The sequence below is a fragment of the Bos indicus x Bos taurus genome, chromosome 22, assembly GCF_003369695.1.
Source record: "Bos indicus x Bos taurus breed Angus x Brahman F1 hybrid chromosome 22, Bos_hybrid_MaternalHap_v2.0, whole genome shotgun sequence".
In the NCBI taxonomy this organism is placed as follows: domain Eukaryota; kingdom Metazoa; phylum Chordata; class Mammalia; order Artiodactyla; family Bovidae; genus Bos; species Bos indicus x Bos taurus.
In genome coordinates this window covers 28611480-28633788 of record NC_040097.1, presented here as the reverse complement: position 1 = coordinate 28633788, position 22309 = coordinate 28611480, and the positions used below count along the sequence as shown (strand labels likewise).

General features: G+C 42.2%; 1 protein-coding gene across 2 annotated transcripts in view; it reads left to right on the top strand.

The window, feature by feature from the left end:
* The window catches only part of FRMD4B (FERM domain containing 4B), a 360291-nt gene that overhangs the window by 154692 nt on the left and 183290 nt on the right, over positions 1–22309 (top strand). Inside the window, exon 1 of one of the 2 annotated variants that reach the window (XM_027523804.1) lies at positions 9748–10169. The exons of the other annotated variant lie outside the window; for it this stretch is intronic. Coding sequence (XP_027379605.1) covers positions 10008–10169 — 162 coding nt within the window. The 5' untranslated portion in view covers positions 9748–10007. Of the gene's footprint in view, positions 1–9747; positions 10170–22309 lie in introns of those variants that run through there. 2 annotated transcript variants of the gene reach the window in all.

Sequence of the window (22309 nt, the reverse complement as noted above, 5' to 3'; positions counted from 1 at the left end):
AGACCACCCAGAAAGTTATACCATGTGTTATATAGCCACTCATCAAGTAACATTTGAGTTGATTTCACTTTTAGCTCTTATGAATGTTGCAATGAACATTCATGTCCAGGTTATTCTGTGAGGAAATATTTTCAGTTTTCTTGGATATTTACCTCATTTCTTTTTATTGCTAAATATCACATTATATGGACATATTGCTGCTGCTGCTGCTAAGTCGCTTGAGTCGTGTCCGACCCTGTGTGACCCCAGAGACAGCAGCTCACCAGGCTCCTGATATGGATGTACTACCTTTTAAAAATCTGCTCATCAGCTGATGGACAAGTGGGTTGTTTATACCTTCAGGTTATTGTGAATAGTATTCATTCAAGATTTTTTAAAAACACTTGTTTTCACTTATTTGAAGTGTATACCTACGAATGGAATTTTTGGGTCACAATTCAAATTCTATGGTTAACTTTTTGAGAAATAGACAGTCTTTTCCACAGCAGCTACATGATTTTAAATGACCACTAATAACATGTGTCCCAATTTCTCCATAGCCTCACCAACACTTGTTACTGTGCATTTTTTGATCATCACCCTTGTAATAGGTATGAAGTGGTATATCACTGTGGTTTTGATTTTTGATTCCCAAATGATTAATGGTGTTGAGTGCTTCTTCATGTGCTTACTAGGCATTCATATATCTGCTTTAAAGAAATGTATCTTTAAATCATTTGCCCACTTTTTCATTGGGCTACTTGTCTTTTTATGATTGAGTATATTTCATTATATATTTGGTATGTAAGTTCCTAATTAGATATAAGATTTATAAATATTTTTTCCCAGTTGATGGCTTGTCTTTTCATTTTTTTCATAGCATTTTTTGAAGCACAAAAGTTTTTCATTTTGATGAAACCAGTTTATCTATTTTTGTTACTTTTGCTTTTTATGGCATATCTAAGAAACTACTGCCAAACTCAGTATCATAAATATATAAATATTCTGTTTTCTTCTAAGAATTTTATAGATTTAGCTCTGACTTTTAGTTCTGTGGTCAATGTTGAGTTAATTTTTATTAATGGTGTGAGGTAGGAGTTCAGGTTCATTCTAGGTGTCCCAGCATCACTTTTAAAAAGACTGTGTTTCCCATAGGATTACACTGGCACTTTTGTCAAAAATCAGTTGACTATAAATGTGAGGGTTTATTTCTGGACTCTTGATTCTGTTTCATTGATCTGTATGTCTACCCTTATGCTAGTACCACACTGTCTGGATTACTGTAGCTTTGTAGTGAGTTTTGAAATGTGATCTATTGAAAGTAACAGAACACCCAGCTAAAAGCAGCTTGAGCTATATATGATCATTCACTGTTTACATCTCGTTACAAGTCATCTGAAAATAGGCTGCTCCTGAGTTTGTCTGATATGTAAGCTGTGTCATCAAGGACCTGGGCCTTTTCCACCCACTTTTCTACTGTCTTTGCTGTTAATACATCCTCTTGGTAACAAGATGACTGTTACAGCTCAAAGCACTGTGTCTTCATACAACAGTATCCCAAGCAGGAATCAGGAAATGTGCTGAAAAAAATTCTTGTGTTGTTCCAGTTCTTCAAAGAGGGAAATCTTTTCTAGAGTCCTTTAGAAAGATTTGCTCTATATCATATTGCCTAAACTGGGTGTCATGCCTTCTTTTAGACCAGTCGCTTCATCCAAGAAAATCCTTCCATCTCACAAAATTAGAGACTCTCAAAAGGGAGTAAATGGCTAATAGATAGATGACCAACATTATTTGCCAAAATACATAAGCATATAAAGAATAAGCCAAAATTATCCATAAGTCCACCAGACTGAAACATAATAACGGGTCTTTTAGGGTAAGGAGGTCTACCTTAAATCCCTTCTGTGCTAGGTACTTGAGAAATAAAACCCATTTTCTTCCTCTGTTGTTGATTCAAGACCAGATCATGTAGTTCGTCTCTTCATTCCTCTCAAATACTTACTGTCTGGAGCTCTCTGAAATCTTGGTCTAAAGAATACACAACTGCTGTCTCAACTTTATAAAATATTCATAATCCTTGAGCCATGTAGCATGCTGCTTTTGGCCTCTTTATCTTCTTGTACACAATTCATTTTATAGTTGAAAGCAGTATGTCGCTATTACCGACGTCAAGTTAATTTTAGGATAGCAACGCACAAGAAATACTTTTATGTCTTTTTTTTTTTTTAATGCTTGACTTTGCTTTTATTTAGCTCTTACTGCTTAAGGGCCAAATAGTTGAAATTCTTTGCAATAATCCTGCCAAACCATTCTGTAGTTTTTAGTAATAATGGGAAAATGATCTGTTTTTATAACCTGTTGCCCGTATGTGTTAGCTAGCCAGATATACCTGGCTTTGAGAGTTTTTACTACTTTTAAGGCCATTCATCTTGGCTGATTTCTGTTTTTCATTTTACTACAATTGTCTGTACATAGGTAGTACAGTTAATCTTTGGAAAGTCAAGATTTTTCATTTATTCTTCTGTTTTTCTTATACCATTTATTTTATAGCAGTGAAGGTCACTGTGTTTTTGGTAACCATTCTCTTATCGCGAATAAAAAATTCAGTTACTTTTCATTACAGATTTTGGTTTTCTTCTCATCATTGTTTTATTCTTATTTAAATTGAGTAAACCCAAAAGGTGGACATTTTGTTATATTAAGTTCCTGGGTAATAAATAAGTCCTGGAGCCCTCCGTACCCTATACATTTTAGTATTAGGCCAAAACAAATGATAACTTGTAAATTTAAAAAATCCTTTTATTTCTCAATTAAAGTAGGACTGAAAAATCAGCTGTGCCATTGAAGATGCTATTAAATGCTTTCTCCACAGATCTTCAGCAAATCACCCAGCTCTTCTGTGCCTTGGTTTCTTTATCCATAAATTGGGGACAGCAATATCTTTCTCCATTTGACCTTGGGAGAATATTATGCGAATTAACTGATGCTATGTACAGAGCTGCCTTTATTTATTTAGAAAAGGGTGCTATATAGACCAATGTATTTCTATTTTACTTTTGTCATTGGTGTGCATGTAAATTAAGTATAAATAGAAGGTGACAAATTATGGGGGTGGGAGGTAAGTCACAAGATTGATATTTTTTCTTCTTTCAAGAAGAAGGTCAGCCCATATATGTGCTGCTATATATAAAATAGATAACTGATAAGGACCTACTGTATAGCACAGGGAGTTCTACTCAGTACTCTGTAATGACCTATATGGGAAACGATTCTTAAGAAGAGTGGCTTTGTGTACACATATAATTGATTCATTTTGCTGTACAGCAGAGACTAACAGAACACTGTAAATCGACTATAACCCAATAAAAATGTTTAGAAATTAAAATTCTTTTAAAAATAAAATGCCAAAAAAGAGAAAAAGCATTTGAAAGTGCTTAAAACATATATAAATAGAAAAAGTTATAAAAAACAGAAAAGAAGGTTGGCCCTTTCCCTCTGATCTACGTGGACTTTCTTGAAACCTTCATCCCTTCTAGTGCTTTCCCATCTGCAGCAGTGACTTCTAAAACTTGACTTGGCAAAACTTCAGTGTCTGTTTAGTGGATTAACTAGAGAAAAATGGACACAATGCAGGGTCTAATGTGTTGCTTCTTTTTTTGTACTTTTCATCCAGTGAAGATAGCATACCTCCTCTTCCCTTTGAGCAGGATAATTTGATTTAACAAAATAACGGGTGAGGTTATTGAGGAAAGCTAAGAAAGTTTTTCTTTTTTTTTTCCTTCTATGAGTGGAATGAGTTTGCCAAAGAAAGGAATATAGATCTGGATAAATACCTTGCTCCTGGATATTGTTTAGTTTGCAGTGGTTCTAGCCCTTTACGGTTCCAGAAAGTGGTTCAGAGTCCTAAAGCCAGCTGCAGAACTTAACCAGCCTACTGGTCAGTCTTCAGCAATGGTGATAATGGCTGGTACCCACCCCTCCAGGTCTCTGCATGTTCCGTCCACCTCCTCCTGCTTCAGGCCAAGACTGAAGGATGTTCCTTGCTCTCTCAGCCCAAGGGAAGGAGGAGAGAAAGCGAGAGAGGAGTCAGGGGGCTCAAGGGGAAATGGAGCAGAACTGGTATCCTACCAGTCCTCCTGCCTCCTCCCTGGGGCGAGATGTAGGAGGCAGGGCATCCTGACCCCCTGACCAGGGAGCCTGCCTCTGCACAGTTGGACAGCCCTCCCACAGGCCACAAGAGGTGCTTGCATTGGAAAGGGCACCTTGGCCCGTCAAACTCTCACCCTATAGGTAAGGCCCAATCTGGGGGACCTGTAGACGTCATTATGTTGACATTCCTGTGATCCTGGTTAAGCCCTTTCTTCTCTCACCTCTGGAACTCTGCAGCCACATCTCAGCTGGACTTTGCTGCTCTTCTACTTCTCAAGCAACCTCTCTAACCCTTTCCCCTCCCATCCCTCAAATCCAGGATCCCTCTTGCCATAGAGCCCTTGTTCTTAACAGCTCATTCCACCTTGGCCGGATATTTGTGTCCCCTCCCTCGTCACCAAGCTCTCCCCTCCTCAGCCTCCAGTTCTCAGCTGCAGCAACATGTCCTCAGGGAGGCATTCCCTGGCCCTCCCTCTGTCCCCGACATCCTTCATCATGTGTCTCTATTGTAACTGTTTGGCGCTGCCTGCTTCCTGTGTATAACTTCTTCAGATGTCTGCCTTTCTCACCCTTCTCTAAGACCCTGTTAGACAGAAATCGTCTCTGTTTTGTCCTCGTGCGTTCTAAGCACTCAGTTCCCCGACTGACATGTAGTGCAAACTCAATACGTAATTTTTTTTAATGAACAAGAGTGTGTATTTTGGGAATGGATGAACTTCTTTCTATATTCACTCTTGAGACAAACAGTCTTTCATCTGTCAGTCCAATAACCATTGATTGATTGCCCGTTATGTGCCAGCCACCAGGGAAACAAGTATGAATAAGGCCCTTGCCCAGCTTCCAGCAGTGGTTTCTGAATGGGCGTGGCTACCACCCCACCTGGAGTCATTGGAAGTGTGTGGAGGTGCTTTTTGTTGTTGATGGCATCATGACTGGGGACACTACTGGTGTGCAGTGAGCAGAGCCTAAGGTCACCAAACGTTTCCCAGTGCGTGGATACACTCCTGCACAAGGAGGGCCACTCAGCCACCCACCTCCACTCACCTGTGGAGACTCCTCAAAAAGTTTACAGTCCAATAGAGAAAAGGGGAATGACAAAGGGCAGTTTTCTCATTCTATGTGTGATGAGAGACTTTGTAGCAACTCAAGGCCCACTGGAGGAATCAGCATTCCACTTTGGGGTCGATGTAGGGGGGATTGTTTTTGTCCTGTGCCAAAGAAAGTCCTCAATGCTACTAAGGAGCCTGCGATTTAAGTGGAATGATAAAGCCGAAAATTAAAATGCCAAAAGATAAATAGCTTATGATTAAAATGACTATGCCTCATTTTTATGATAAATATTTTTTAAAGGGCTATGTGAAAATGATAGGAAATGGCATTCCGGTTTCTTCTCAATGGGCTTTGAGTACATTACAGCTCTTTGTGAGCGTATGAAAACCTTTATAGAGGGATTGTTACATCTCCAATCTGCTTTTTGGGAGAAAACAGCAAGAGGGAAGAATGTTTCCCCCAACAAGTCCTGTGAGAGGAGGAAGAGCAGGGTGTGGGTTGAACTCGACCAAGGTTCCTTGGTGTCCACACCATTGATGTTTTGGGCAGGAGAGCTGTCTGTTTTGGGGGCTGCCCTGGGCATTGTAGGATGTTGAGCAACATCTCTGACCTCTACCCACTAGAGGCTGGTAGCATCCCCCAAAATGCCTTCAGACATTGTAGGCGGGTTTGCAAAATTGCCCCTAATTGAGAGCCAGTGAACCAGACCGTGTTTTCATCCCCCTCAAGCCCTGTGTCAGACATGGTCTGTCAGAATTCAGCCACACTGGCTTTTCAGCTGTGGAGAGACGAAAGTTTAAAAATATCCACCAGCGTGCAATGGACTCTGTCTCTTTGATGGGCAGAGGGGACCTCTGGAAGCCACTGTGATAGAACTGCTTATCTCTTTCCAGAGACAGGGCTTGGCATTTTGTGCTGGCCTCCTGGCACTGTGCTCTTCTTCCTGCTGATTGCTCAAAGGAGAACCTACAGGAGCCTCAGGGATAATGACAATTTCTCTTTTACGTCTGCAGCAGAGCTCCCAGGAGTATGAGCCATGCTGTCACCTGAAGCATCTTTTTAAGCCTCCGGAGAGAGCTGCAGGAAATTACAGTGTGTTGCAAGGAACTCTTTTGCTAGAGAGGGGGAAAAAAAAGTCCTCTTCTTAAATTAAAAAAAAAAAAGGCAAGATAATTTTGAAGTCAGCTTGATTTAGCTCCCTTTCCCCAGGAAATTTTAGACCAGCTTCAAGGGTGTGTGTCTGGGAGCTGGTTTGTCCGGCATGATTTGTCCATTTTCAGAAGGATGCCACACTTGGATCATTCTTTTCTCCCCTGCTCCACACCTGGGTTCAGTTGCCACCCACTGTCAGCCCCTGGTGTGAAGAACTTACTGTTCATTCCCTCTCAAAGTGGTCTTTACCTAGAGCTTTGAACTTCTCCTTCTGCAGAAGAAAGCTGTTTGGATAAGAAGCAGCATCCATGTTTATATTGGTGGGTACAAAATGTCTTTTCTTCTCTTGCGTCCAGCTTGGAGTATCTACTGCTTCTCCAGTTCCCCAGGAAAGGTTGGCTGTGTGATGGGGAAGATCCAGCTTCAAAGAGCTTTTGAGGGAACTTGGAGGTTAAAGACCAGCACCCTCCAAAACCAAGTGACCGCCAACTTTAATCTCCAACACACAGAAAGATATAGGAAACCAGATGTAGATAATCAGTAGATAAATTTTTTTAAACATGTTTTACAAGTACTATTTTATCTAAGGGGCTTCCCTGATAGCTCAGTTGGTAGAGAATCTGCCTGCAATGCAGGAGACCCCGGTTCAATTCCTGGGGTGGGAAGATCCGCTGGAAGGGATAGGCTACCCACTCCAATATTCTTGGGCTTCCCTTGTGGCTCAGCTGGTAAAGAATCTGCCTGTGATGGGGAAACCTGAATTTGATCCCTGGAGAAGGGAAAGGCTACCTACTCCAGTATTCTGGCCTAAAGAATTCCACGGACTATATATAGTCCATGGGGTCACAAAGAGTCGGACATGACTGAACAACTTTCATTTCTTTTTTCATTTTATCTAAGTACCAAAAAATGAAACAATTCCTAATTTTGGTGGTGGTGATCTTTTTTTTTTCTTTGGGCGCTTATTTTTTGCCAGTCATAGCATATTTCATCTGTGTTCATGCTCAGTCGCTAAGTCACATCTGTTACTTGGTGACCTCATGGACTGTAGCCCACTAGGCTCCTCTGACTATGGGATTTCCCAGCAAGAATATTGGAGTAGGTTGCCATTCTCTTCTCCAAGGGATCTTCCTGACCCAGGGATCGAACCTACGTCTCTTGCTTTGGCACGGATGTTCTTTACCACAGAGCCACCAGGGAAACCCAGTGTGTTTTACTTACTCTTTTCCAAAATGGTATGTAGTAGATTGCAATATTATCCCTGTTTTATAGATGAGGACACTGAGGCTTTGTGACTTTAAGGAAGTTGTGAGGGATGCCACAGGTCTTCAGGAGCAAGGATTTAAGTCTCTTTGGAGACTTAGCTCCTAACTGCCATGCCCTGCAATAGTGCTTGTCCATCTTCAGTGAGAGTCAGAATCCCCCAGAAGCCAAGTGAGACCTCAGATTCCCTGACCATACTCTGATTCTGGAGGGGGCCCAAGAACTTGCATCTAGTTCCCAGGTGATGTTGATGCTACCAGTTCAGGGACTACACTATGAGAACCCCTGTACTACCACACCCCATTGTCTAGAAAACAGTTTAAGAACTGACTTTGAAAACCTTGAATGCAAATCACTGAGGTTGGAATTGACCACTGACAGGCCAATGCACAGGTAGATAATTGCCACGGTGTATCTAGAGCATCTCTTCTGAGAGTATGGTGTCATGAGACAGAGATAATTGACCTGTTGTAGGTTTTATTCTGGTATTCCCTTGGCTGCCCATTTCCGAGAACACAGTCACACTGCATTGTTTAAAAAAATAAAAACGTACCACCATCATCTACTTATACTCATAGGCCCATTTTGAAGTTCAGTAGTTTTCCATTAGAAGGATGACATTTCATTTTCAAACTATACTTGGTTCATTGTCTTTTGACTCAGTGGGACCTAGTATTTTCTGTGTAAACACTGTGACCATTATCTTGGAAAATATCATCAAAATGCTAATGCTAAGGAACACATAGAGCAGACTTAACTGTGAAGAAAGGTGTGCAAATCTTGCATCAGGGCAAATGTCCTCTTAACTATTTCAACAAAAATTCTTAGGCAATTTTATTAGCAATAACACATAGTAAAAGGTAAGAAAAGAAACATCCTTTAAAAGTTCCCCAATTATGATCACGTTGAAAACCAGGCACTTTGAGGACAACTTTTTTGTGTTCGACTGGCTGAGTTTTGCCTGAATTAAGATTCCCAAGGCACATTTGAAACCTGAAATAAAGCTGATTTGACTTGTCGATAGTCTGTTCTGAAACCTTCTGAACTAGTTCACGAGAAAGGCTTTGGCACCTTTACCTTTCTGCCACTTAATAGCAAAGATAACACCCCAGGTGTTAAACGCCGGTAAAATACAGACGATTGTCCTAAGGATGGATTCAGGAAAAACCACCACCCTGAAATTTGCTGTGGTCCTGTTGCTGTGAGCAATGTTATACTATTGTTTGGGACTGAAATCTGCACATATTTCAGAGGAAAATAGAGACTAGTGGTATGTGGGACTCCTTGGGCTCCTTTTTCCAAATGCCTTTGGGACTATCAATTTCCTGGGGGAGAACTTAAAAAAAAAACAAAAACATTCATTATCTGGTGAGTTCATGAGTGGTGGAACAGCTTTCTTTGCTTATGAGTGGAAATAAACTATCTGCCTGTGCAGGTTTATGCTAGCATTGGCTGCTACACCTGTGCAGAAGCTGAATCTTCCAGAACCAAATCAAGGATTCTCTTGTGTGCTTCTATTTCCCAGCAAAGAACTATTAGCTAGAGACTAAGAACGGTCTTTGTGTTTCTCATGAGCTGACTGCTGCCTTGGAATTAGCACAATACCAGGGTAGAGGGAGTCTGCTCTCTGGCTGGCAATAGGCAGGTTATTTCCTCTGAGACCCCTCGAGTTAGGAGCAAAGGCAGGTTCTGCAATCAGGAGCACACTGTTGCTCTGAGACTGGTATCTTCACCTTGTGGCTTCAGCACAACCAAGGAAACGTTCAGGGCTGTTCCCTCGGGAGTGGGGTCCAAAGGGATGCTTCGGAGAATTTTTTTTTTTCCCTCCTGCATCTCTGGCTGCCGGGAGATATTTATCAGTGCAGGCAGATGCCAAGCAAAAACCCTGTAGTGTAAAGTAAGGTGCTCCCCAAAGCGGATTCGGAGATTGGGACTGGTGTGTGTACGCGCGTGTGTGTGGTGTGTGCAGGACGTGCAAGCCCAGTGCGCTGAGATGCAGCTCTCCTGTTTGCCTGCAAAGAGTCGCTCCACTCCCCCCGCTGCCCAGCGCACTCGGGGAGCGCCAGGGGGAGTCCTCGCTGGTCCGGGCTTCCCGCGCCCCGGGAGCACCGAGGGCTCGCCTGGCGGAGCTTAGCGCAGCTCTCTCGGCGCTGCCAGCAAGCGGGCGGGGTGGACACTGGGCTTCTGTGTGCCCGTCGCAGCCGTTGGCTGGCGGGCGCCCAATCCCGGGGCATGCCGCCCGAGCCTGGCCGGGACGCGCCGTGAAAGACCAGTTTGGGGGAAGGCTTGACCTCTGGCGGCCCGCAGAAGCCGGCGTCCGGAGCCCAGGAGGCCGGGCCGCTGCAATCGGGCTCGTTGGGCTGCAGCTGCGGGAGCCCCCAGGGCACCCCCGGGTTCAGCGGGAAGGAGAAGGCATGGCTTCAGTGTTCATGTGCGGAGTGGAGGACCTGCTGTTCAGCGGCAGCCGCTTCGTGTGGAACTTGACCGTGTCCACGCTGCGGAGATGGTACACAGAGAGGCTGCGGGCTTGCCACCAGGTGCTGCGGACGTGGTGCGGGCTGCGGGAAGTGTACCAGGTAAGCCGGGCGCGCGGCGCCCGAGGGCCCTAGCGGGATGCCTGGCGCTCCTGGGAAACCGGTTCCACCTGTATGATTTTATTGTCCCTCTCCCTCCACCGCTTTCTTTTTCAACTCCTAGCCGACTGCTCGACTCTTGGGTCAAAAGCTGAGCCACTGTAGGTAACTGCTGCCTGACAAAGCTTGTGAATTTCCCCCAATGTGTAAGGGGCACCCTCAGTGAATTACCTTTGCTTTTGCAGACATCTGTTACAGAGTGATGGTGTTCCGGCAGGGCACTTAGCTCAGAAAGCTGTAGCTTTGCAGCAGAGCCTCTTCAGGGAGCAACTTTGACATTCACATGATTCCTTCCTTTTCATTTCATTGCGGGTGAAGGTAGGCATTTCAGGGAACAAGGATTTCACACTAGTTTATGGATTCACACTCTTCCCTTTGATTTTGCCTTTCCATCAGGCAGCCTCAGCTTGCAAGGCAGCGCCAGGAAAAGCTGATTCTGTGTCTGCTGGCTTTTGGAAGGAAGGACAGCAAATTGTGCACACTTTTGCAGGAGGATGACGGGCTGGGGAGGGGTGTGGTGGCCTGGCTGAGCGTTGGAATGCTAACGTTTGGATTTACTCCCTGTCACACAACACAGCCTCTTTATTTCTCTGCTAGGTCCCGTCCTGCAGGCAAAAAATGCTGCAACTTTGTTCAGTCTCTCTGGGGCTGTAGCTTCCCTTCATTGTTTAAAAACAGTCATTTGTGGATTTAGAAGTCCTGTGCTTTGGCTGTTAATATCATTGAGGTGTTTTTTTAATCGACATTGCATTTAGGAAGCTTCTACCTGGAGTTTAAAGTATAGCACCACGTTTTCTTTCCTGCAATGAAGAATCAGCTTTGTTGCAGATCCTGGATTCTCCCTACTCTGACCATGTTCTCAGTGTGGCTCTAATTCATATGTCATTCTATTGAGTGCCATATCTGATCAAGCTGCTAGTGTTGATAAGCCATTTTCTTCCATCAGTCAGGCAAAATGACAAAGACCAGCACCTGGGATCCAACTGTGGGAACCGGCGTGGCCTTGTCGTCCCTGACATCCACGGCATCCTTGTTAAACTGTGGGAAAGGTTTGTGCTTTCCCGACTCTGCTTTGGATAACGTGCCTGAGATGTCTCGCATTTTGAAAGACTCCAGAAGCCAGGTTGAGAACCAGGGCAGCGTGTGGCAGTTTGAAAGGATTATGGAGCTGTGGAGACAGCCCATCTGGTCACATGACACAGATCACCTGGCTCTTTGGAGTCAGAGGTGTGTCTGCCTCTCAGCCTTTTTCTCTTTGGGGAAATCATTGTTCAGTTTGGTCTGCAGGAGAAGTGACCCTGATCCAGTTATGTTTTCACTTTTTAACATGTGAGAAAGTTTCAAAAGGAGAGCACAGGTACTCTGGTTAACCATGCAACCCTTGTGCCCCTCTCCCAAAGACTCCAGGGACTCACAGCTTACCTCTTCTCCTGGTAGTGAGCCATTCAAAAATGACAGTTTCAGAAGCCTGAGACTCCACACGTTCTTTATAAGGTTGATCCGTAATTACTTTTAAGCAGAACTGCAACTTGAACCTACTGAACTATAGGTTTTCTCTTCTATAAAATGGATCGTGACGGAGCCAGTACCCTCTCGTAATGATAAGGAGAAACACCTAAAATAATGATGACCATCTTTGTTGCTGTTCAGTTGCTCTGTCGTGTCCAACTCTTTGCAACCCCACAGATTGCAGCGCACTAGGCTTCCCTGTCCTTCACTCTCTCAGAGTTTGTTCAAATTCATGTCTATTGAGTCGGCGATGCTGTTTTACAAGTATTGAGCCTTAAGTAGTCAAAGTTCATGTCTTTGGAAATAATTTTAAAATATTTTAAAACTTGAGAGAACTATAGATTTTTAAATTGTACAACATAGTTGTTAGCAAAGAAATTTCCTTTAATGTCTTTCAAATTTGAACAAGAAATATAAATTCTATAGACCTGAGTGGCCATAAAATAGACTGGTTAATACCTTTTACTCCAAGTTAAGTAGACACAGGAGCAAACGCTGCCTCCACCTATGTATGGTCATGAGTAAGTTATTTAATTTTACTACTCTTGTTTCATTGTTTATAAAATGGGAAATATAATAGTACAAACTCTAGAGGTTGATGCAAGACTTAATTGACAGTGCTGAGAGTTTTTAGGACATATTCAGTAAATGTTATCTGCTCTACCAGTTGGGCTATTTTTATTGCAATACGAAAATGAACTCAAAGTAACCTGCAAAACAAACAGTAGGGACTTTTGACACAACTGAAAAATCTAGGAGTAGGATAAACTTCAGGTATGGCTTGATCAGGGCACTCTGGTTGTCCTCCATGATTCTTTCAGCCTTATCTTGTTCATGCAATGGCTGTATGTTATTTGGTTTCCTCCTCGTGATAGCAGATAGCCAAAGTAGTTCCAGGACGTAGGCCCACATATCAACCCATTTAGAAAGAAAGAGGATTTCTCAAAGGCATCAACTATCAAAAAATAATTTCCCAATTTGCACTATGACGAGTCAGTTTAGGGTCTGTTCTCACCCCTACTGCCGTGCACTGATTGGCACAGGGAGTGGAAACATAATTCCTGCATTCTCAAAGGGAATGATATGGCCCCCAACAGGCCAAAATCATTTTCTAGGGATGAGAGGGAGGCAAAAAAAAACCCAACTTAATCTTTGTGTATAAAGCATAGATATACATACAATACATGAACAGATATACAGTCTACTTGTGGAATTTGGAGGGTGAGGTGACTAGCGAACAACATAAATATCTTCAAACACTCCTTAAGGGAGTGATAATGAACAAGAAGGTTGAGAAACCCTAAATTTCATCGGTTGGCTTAGGCCACTGGGGGTGGCCGCATCATTTCTGAAGCCAAGAGTGAAGTTGGCCCCAGCCAGATGACAAAGCTACCAGACAGTGTCGGGGGGAGTGGAGGGATGAGTCAGTGTCCACTGCATTACCAGAATCTCAAATCTAGAGCTCTTTAAATAAAATGATTATTTTTCAAGGTAAGTACAAACACGGATGCACAAATATATTTGTAAGTATCTTGCGACAGTAATGTATTCAAGTTACGGGGGTAGGAGGCCCATCATTAGAATACCTGTATTGCTCTCCCATAATTATACATTCTAAAACTCATAGGGGAATGCTCTACTGTGCTACTCATGTTTCTGGCATGTGAACTTAAAACACCGTAGGGTTACATATTTTATTGAACCCATTTTTTCTTTTTTTTTAAGTGTTGGTTAAACACTTGCTTCTAGTCTCAGTAGTCTTGTTTGTGAGAAAATTGAGGATTCAGTCACTGAAGAGTGAGGGTGGGGCAGGAGAGATCCATTACACAAAATACCTGGCAGTCCCCAGGGGGTGTTTTGTTTATTCATATACTATAAGTGAAATAAGATCCCTACCTATTCGTAAGGAACTTGGCAACCACATCATTGCCTGGCCAGCACAGCCGGGAAGGCATAATTTCTTTGGAATTGAATACTTCCTCCACTCCTAGATATTGGAGAGGCTAGAGACTTAATTTGCCAGAAACCATGAATAATAAAGATACTAGCTACAAGGCATTTCTGTAGTCATGCAACTAAATAAAAAGCAGACTGAGGCTGCACCAAGGCTGCCTTTTAACAAAGACTTGCTTGATGAGTAAAGATTTGAATTTGGTCGACATAGCAGACATGGGACATTCACTCTTCCATTTAGGGCTGAGTATTAAAAGCTGATATATCTCTCTTGTTTTATCTTGCCCAGATGGGTTGCGGTATCACAATTAATTAGGCTTAACAAACAGTTGAGGCGGAAAATGATGGGAGAGTGTCGTTGAAAAAGGATCAACACTCTCTGCTTTTTATTAAGTGTGACGTGTTCTAACAAAGCCCTCAGTTTGTTACTTGGGATATGTTTTCCTTTCATCTCCAACGTCTCAAAGGTAGAATTTCTTGCAAACCCTGAATGGAGTCATTTGCCTCCAGGAGGAGGCACTTTGGACAGAATCTAGGGTACTTCAGTGACCATAACAGACTGGGTTAGCCCCCTGGGGCAGACAGCTGGCAGTGATGGGCAGCAGGCATGCCAGATCACGGCAGAGGCTGTGGGCTCCAACTTGAGCAAATCTGACCTTGAGTGGATTGCTTTTTCTCTCTGAGCCCCATTTCCTCCTGAGTAAGAGAGGAGAACTGAAGCCTTGGCATTCTGGATAGTGTAAAAAATTCATGAGATAATGTGTGTAACACTGAATGCCTTGAGTGGCACAAGGACATAAATAAACGTTAGCTGTCAGGTACATAAAGAACTGAATACCAGACCCGAAGAAGGTATCTGATAAAGGATTGCTTAGGGTTTTAATTATTGTTTTTATAAGTGAGACTGATTCTCTGGAAACTGAATTTCCATCTTTATATGCAAAAATGTTCAGTAAGAGAGACTATGGAATCTCCCACACAGCCAATGTAGGGTAGACCTTAGGTATCTGGGCTTGTATTCCACACAGTAGATCCACAATTTTTGATGGCCCGTACAAAAATCTAGGAGGTCGCAGGCAGCTAGCGATAGGGTCTCTGAAGAGATAATCTCTTTATATTCCAAGATTCTGATGACCCATAAATCACTAACACCTGAACTTTGCATCCCGCCATATTGGTTATGGAAGACCAAGTCTCCAAATGGCAGTCGTTCATTGAGCTTTCAGTGACCTGTGTACGTTTCAAACCATACATCCTTTGCTTGGCCCCACCTTCCACTCTCCAGAGCCCCCGGAATTACAGAGGGCAGAAGTGGGGCTGACAAATTACAACCCACAGGGGAAGACTGGCCTGCCTCCTGTTTTTGTAAATAAAATTTTATTGGCTTGCTGCTAAGTCACTGCAGTCGTGTCCAACTCTGTGCGACCCCATAGACGGCAGCCACCAGGTTCCCCCATCCCTGGGATTCTCCAGGCAAGAACACTGGAGTGGGTTGCCATTTCCTTCTCCAATGCAGGAAAGTGAAAAGTGAAAGTGAAGTCACTCAGTCGTGTCCGACTCTTGCGACCCCATGGACTGCAGCCTACCAGGTTCCTGCATCCATGGGATTTTCCAGGCAAGAGTACTGGAGTGGGTGCCACAGCCCTACTCGTTCATTTACATGTTGTCCATGGCTTCTTTGAAAAACAATGGCAGAACCAAATTGTTGTAACTCAACTAGTTCCAGTTGAATAGTTGATACAAAGAATGTATCGGCCACAAAGCTGAAAATATTTACTATTAGGTTTTTTAAAATGGAGAAAGTTTGCCAGTCCTCAGACTAGAAAAAACAATATATTGGGCAGAGAATGCTGGAGGAAGAAAAGTTTAGAATTTAATCATAGAGAAATAGAACTTGAAGGAATATGGAAGAATTTTCTCATAAAAAACCTAGTCTCTAGGAAATTAATAAACAAATATGCAGGATCAGTGTTCAGTCTGCCTTTGCTAGGTCCTTCGCTGTAGAACATGGTTGGAGTTACAGATTGAGTCATTCGTTTGTCCATATATTCATACCTACAATAATTATCAGGTGCTTACTATGTCCCAGTTCCTGTGCCGAGGTGTTAGTAAGACAAAGTCAAGTAGATTGTCTCCTGTGTTCAAGGAGTCTATTGTCAAGTAGGGGAGACATTTAAGAAAATGAAACTCTGTGGAAGGGTTTTACCTGGGTCCTTCAAGTGCTTAGGGAGTTTTAATCAGACAGGAGTAAAGCCAACAGGGAGGGATAATGGAAGCCAAGGAGACTTCCTACAGGAAGTGATTCTCCAGCTGAAGTTGAAAGGACAAGTTGGAGTTAGGTGGAGAAAGGCAGATGGGCAGGCATTTCAGGCCGTTTCAGTGGGGAAACAAGCTCTAGGGTAGGGGGATGGTTATAACGAGTTTTTAAGGTTGATGAGGAAAGAGGGGCTTCCCGGGTGGCACTAGTGATAAAGAGCCCACCTACCAATACAGGAGACATAAGAGGCGCGGGTTCGATCCCTGAGTCGGGAAGATCCTCTGGAGGAGGGCATGGCAACCGCCTCCAGTATTCTTGCCTGGAGAATCCCATGGACAGAGGAGCCTGGTGAGCTACAGTCCATAGAGTTGCAAAGAGTTGGACACAACTGAAGCAACTTAGCACACATGCACGAGGAAAGAGAGAGAGAGACAAAGTCAGAGACAGGGTTTTATTGGGGATAACATCCAAATTTGAATGGTCTTTTATTTTAAGATTAGGATTTGATGTTTTTCTTCAGAACCTTGAGGGCAGGAGACGGGTTAAGTTAGAACTGTCCCTGGCAGGAGTGAGGCTGATAGATGCAAAGGGTGGGGGCATAGTGGAGCAGGAAAGGAGGGGACCTTAGGAGGCTGTTGCAATGATGTATGTGTGTTGCTCAGAATAGGGTAGGTTTTACTATGGCAACAAACAGTCCCAACATCCTAATGGCTTAAAGAAATAAAAGTTTATTTTCAGTTCAGACTACCTGTCCAATTGCAGGTTGCCTGGAAGCTCTGCTCATCACTGTCACTCAGGTTCACAGAATGTTCCTGAACATTGCCAGTTGCCATAATAGAGAGTGAAGAGCTCTTCAGGGCTTTGCACTGGCAATTCAGTGCTTGGTCTCTAAGTAACTCATGTCACTTGTTTCAAGTCATTGGTCACATCACTCACTCGACCACAAGGTCCAGGGAAACCAGTCCTTCCACTGAACAGCATGAATGTTGGTGCAGATTTGGTTCCTTAAGAAGCAGACTCTGAAACAGATTAACAAGCAGGAAGTTTACTAGAGAGTGCTCTGAGGATCTCTACTGTAGAGAGAATAGAAAGAAGTAGGATTGAACAGAGAGAGAAACTGGGTTACAGTTCAGGCTTACAAAGACTCCAGCTGACCTCACCGGTGGCTCTGAACCTAAAAGTTATCTCCAGTTGGAACAAGAGGTCTGGGTGTCCCCACCCCACCTTCATCACCCCATCATTGGAGATGGGCTGCCCTTGAGTCAGTGGTATGTTCTTGAAGTAGACTTCTCTCTTTAATTCCTTAAATAAAATCTGAGATGACAGCTCAAAAATCTCTAGGCAGCTGATGGAATAAGTCTGGGCAGCTCATCACACAGCATATTATGCAAATATCTGCCCGACAGGTGCTAGGGTCAAAACCTGAACTGTGGCAGGGCCAGTGGGAAGGAAGTAAAGTAAAGGGATTGCATTGATGTGAAGGATGAAGAATCGAGCTTTAAAACATGGCAGTCTCCCAACTGGCTCTTATGCTCTGTTGAATGAATTGTGCAACCATGGAGTTAGTTTATAGTAGCAACACATACAGAAAGAAGCGAAAACTTGGTTGATAAAGGAAATATGAGTCTACTTACCACTGAGGAAATTGGGATGCCAAAAATTGATAAGAAAACTATCTTAACATTTGAGCCCATTGTTTAGCATAAATAAATTTCTAAAGGACTGTATGATTCAAGATCAGCACAATCAGTCGCAGGATCTTTAAAAAGCATTTTTTGAACCCATGTTGTACAGTCTGTAAAACATCAAGTTAAGAATAGACTCTCTTGCCCTTTTCAGGTTGGTGTTTGTTTTTCTCCTTCCATCTTTCCCTGGTGGAGCTGCAGCATAAAATAACTTCCTGTTCGTCCCCTACTTATGTTTCTTCTGAACATTATGTTTGGGATGTCCAGTTTGGTTGTGGAAAAGTGTGAATGACTCAAATGGGATAAAAAAATTGAAATTAAAATCCATAAGTAATTATATATGTGTGTGTGCATATACATACCTAAAAGATAAAAATTCTGACATTCGTGAAATTAACTTTAGCCATGAGAGAAACTGGTCAATATGGTAAATTAAATAGAACCATTTCCTCCTATTATCCTAATCATTTTTAGTTTCTTGAATTTTGTGTGTGGGCAAAGCTCATTGCTTAAGTAATTATTTTCTCCTTAACTAGCGTTTTTATATCGTCTTACTGTCTTGACAAATAGCTACTAATTATTAAGCAGCTACTCTGTGCTCCGCCTTGTGCTTGGTACTTTACATGTATTATCTTTTTTTAAAGAAATATATCTTTGGGGAAATATTTCAATATACAAAAGTATAAATGATAATATAGGTAAAAACCCATATACCCACCACTTAGTTTTAAGGCATCTTAATATTTTACCATGTTTTCTCTCGATACTTTTTTTTTGTAATATGATAAAAATTTACAGAATCAGTTGAAACCATGTTTTTACCTCTCCTTTCTCCCTAAAAATAGTCCTATTCTGAATTTCATGGTTTTCATCCCCAGGCACATCTTTCTCATTTTGCCGCATATATTTATATCTATAAACAATATATATTATTTTTGTGTTTGTAAAATTTAAATAAGGATGTGTCATTCTGCTACCTTATTTTTCTCTCAACAGGCTTTTGGGACCTGTCTCTAAATTCATTTTAACTCTTATATTCCATTGCCTTAAACATACCAACCTCTTGTTGATGGACATTTAGGTTGTTGGCAAAGTTTTAGTGTCCCCAACATACTACACTGAAAAGGTTGTGTTTGTCTTTTTGTGCTTGTGAGCAAGAGCTTCTCCAGAGTATATACTAAAAGGGAGACTTACTAGATTTTTGGCTTTAATAGATGTTGTGCCTTTATATTTTCTGTCCTTACAATCACTCTTCAAGATGATATCATGAATCCCACCTCATTGGTTTTATATACTTATTAGCTAATAAGACATTGCGCTGAAGTTTGAACCGAGCTCTAAAGCTCATGAATGATATCATGATTCAGCATCACGTCTTATTAGCTAGTAAGTATATAAAACACTTAGCCTTTTGCCCCTGACTTGCAGCTTTATTAAAAAGATATATAAAGGTAGTATCTCATTTATTCACTTATTTGCTCAACAAACATTGGGTGAAAACATAGCTGAGTGCTTAAAAATGAAATGTGTAAACTTCTTGAATTCAAATCCTAACTTCCCTTTTGTTAGCTATGTGAGTTCTCAGAGATTGTTCTCATTAACTTTTTTCTGGGACTTCTCTGGCAGTCCAGTGTTTGGGACTTTGCCTTCCAATATCAGAGGTGCAGGTTAAAGCCCTAGTTTGGGAACTAAGATCCCACATGCCTTGGTGAGCAAAAAAAACAGAATATAAAAAGCAGATACAATATTGTAGCAAATTCAATAAAGACTTTAAATTACATCTAAAAAATATTTTTTAAAACTTTTTTCTGCTGTAAAATATGGTTAATTATAGTGCCTCCCTTTAAGAGTTATGCTCCCAGGATTGTTATAAAAATAAAATGCATTAATATTTGAAAGCACTAAAACAGTGTTGGATGTATTCATGGATGGATAGATGGACAGTGGATGGACAAGGAGATGGATGGACAGACAGATGGGCAGATGCTTGGGTGGATGGACAAATGGTTGGACTGAACTGATGACTGGGTGGATAGATGAATGGATGGATGGATAAAAGAATGGATGGACAGACAGATGGGAAGATGGTTGATGGCTAGATGAACAGATGAACTAATGGTTGGATGGATGGATGAATCTCTCACAATTATCTTCATATGTGCAGTCCTCACCATCTTATGCATATGCATAACCTTTGGAGCTTTTAAAATCTGCAGAAGCCTTGGCTCCAACATCCTCTCTCTTCTCCAAATTAAGAACTAGAGTCTAATGTAGCAAGTAGGAAAGGGGCCCACTGACCACTGCACAGAGATCCTGTGCTCACATGGTTTCATGGCAAGCATTTTATCAGAGACTCTGTCTTCCTAATGCTGTTGTCTTCTTCGTTTATTCTTTGAAGGCAAAGATTCTCATAAATGTTTAATTGTTTCCTTTTTTTCTCCAAGATGAAGGCATTAAACTTTCTCTCTCTCAACCCTGAACCCTACTCTGGTATGACCGAGAGCCCTAGATTCTCATGTATAAAGGCTCTGGGGCCCCACTTACTGATGGCATTCTCATCCGTGTAAGTGCTCTTCTGATGTGATTCTTAAATTTCCAACTGCTTAGGAGACCGCTATTACAGGCATCATGCTATGCTTGGGTAAAGTAGCCAGCAAACATTTTTACAGGAATTAGTTAGTCTCATTAAAATGTGATTAGATGCCTATTAGCTAAAAGAGAAAAGAGAGAAATAAAATGGGCTTTGGTCAGCTGGGCCTGGGTTACAAATCAAGACTTCATCACTTACCTGCTGTGTGACCTTGGGCCAAGTGACTTCATTGCTCTGAACTTGTTTCTTATACAAAAGATAAAATAAGATGTACATTTTAAGTTTGATATAAAAGTGTAATATGGATTCAGAAAAGGTAGCTTTTCCAATGTAAATGTTTGGGTGCCTTACAAAGTTGATCCTAAAGCCTGAAATTATCATGCTAGTCATGAATAGTGCAAACTGTGATCAGGAATTAAACCCAAATGCCCACATATACTAGCTGTGTGTCATGAGCAAGTTACATGCTCTCTTCGTGCCCCCTTTTCTCACCTATGTGATGGGGATGGTATTATAATAGTGCCTGCCTCTTGGGATTGTTGAGGGGACAACACAAGATTACATAATAAAGGTCTCTCTGGGGTACCTGGCTCAAAATCAGCAGTTAAGGAGTGTCATTTTTACTTAATGAACATTTTATATGTTGTCAGACATAGCGCTAAGCATTTGGCCACGCTGCACGTCTTGCAGGATCTTACTTCCCTGACCAGGGATCGAACCCAGCACCTCGGCAGGGAAAGCACCATATTCTAACCACTGGACCACTGGGAAATTCCCTAAGCATTTCATATTTACCATTTCATTTAATTCTCCTAACAATGACATGAAGTAGGCACTATAAAACCCACTTGGCAGACATAAACATTGTTTAGCATGTTAAGTCACTTAGCCAAGAGCAAAGAGGGAGGATTCAGATCTGTCTAAATCCATCCCTCAGCCACTGCATGGAATGGGCGTGGTTTGCAAACCAGTCAGCCTCTTCCTTTTCCACGTGTGCCTTCATTGAGTCCTTTCTAGCACTTTTCCGGCCTCTAATCTCTGCCTCTACCCAACCCTGTAGTCACAGCAGGTATTAATAAACCCATTGAGACTGAATGACTAATGCCATTTTCCCTCTACAGTCTACTCCCAGCCCAGCCTCCAGAGTGGTTTGTTAAATGTTAAGTCAGATCATGTCATCCATCGTCTTGTTCAGAACCCTGTAATGACTAACAACTCAGAAAAAGCCCGTCTCACTTTTAACCTACCAGCTGCTGCATAATGGATACCTTCTTCTCTAGTGTCCTTCACCAACCACCCCCAGCAGACACGCTCAACTTCTGGTCTTTTTATTATTACTGATGTTAGCATTCTATTCACTGTATTTGTGTATGCGTGTGTATTCTAGTTAATAGTTGACATATAACATTATATTTGTTTCAAGTGTACAGCATAATGATTCAATATTTATATATATTGTGAAATGGTCACCACAATAAGTCTAGTTAACTTCCATCGCCACACATAGTTACAGATTTTTTGTTCCTATAATGATAGCTTTTAAGAGCTACTGTCTTAGCAACTTTCAAACATACAATACAATATTATTAACTATAGTGCCACGTGGTACATTACATCCCTTGACCTATTTATTTTAGAAAGTTTATGCCTTTTGATCCCCTTCGCCCATTTCACCCACCCTCCAAGCCCTGCCTTTGCATGTGTGTTCAGTCGTGTCCGACTCTTTGCAACCCCATGGACTGCAGTCTGCCAGGCTCATCTGTCCATGGAATTTTTCAGGCAAAACTACTGGAGTGAGTTGCCATTTCCTACTCTAGGGGATCTTCCCACCCCCAGGGTCAAACCCACATCTCCTGGGTCCCCTGCATTGGCAGGCCAACTCTTTATCACTGAGCCTCTTGGGAAGCCCACCTCTGGCCAACCACCAATCTGTGTCAGTGAGCTGCCTTGACCTCTGGTCTCAACTTGAGATGCTCTTTCTCTCTGTAAGTCTTCTCCAGCAACACGGACCTCTTTGCTGTTCCTTCAGCCCTGCCAATGCATTCCATCCTCAGAGCCTTTGCCCTTGGCATTTTCTCTGCCTGGAACT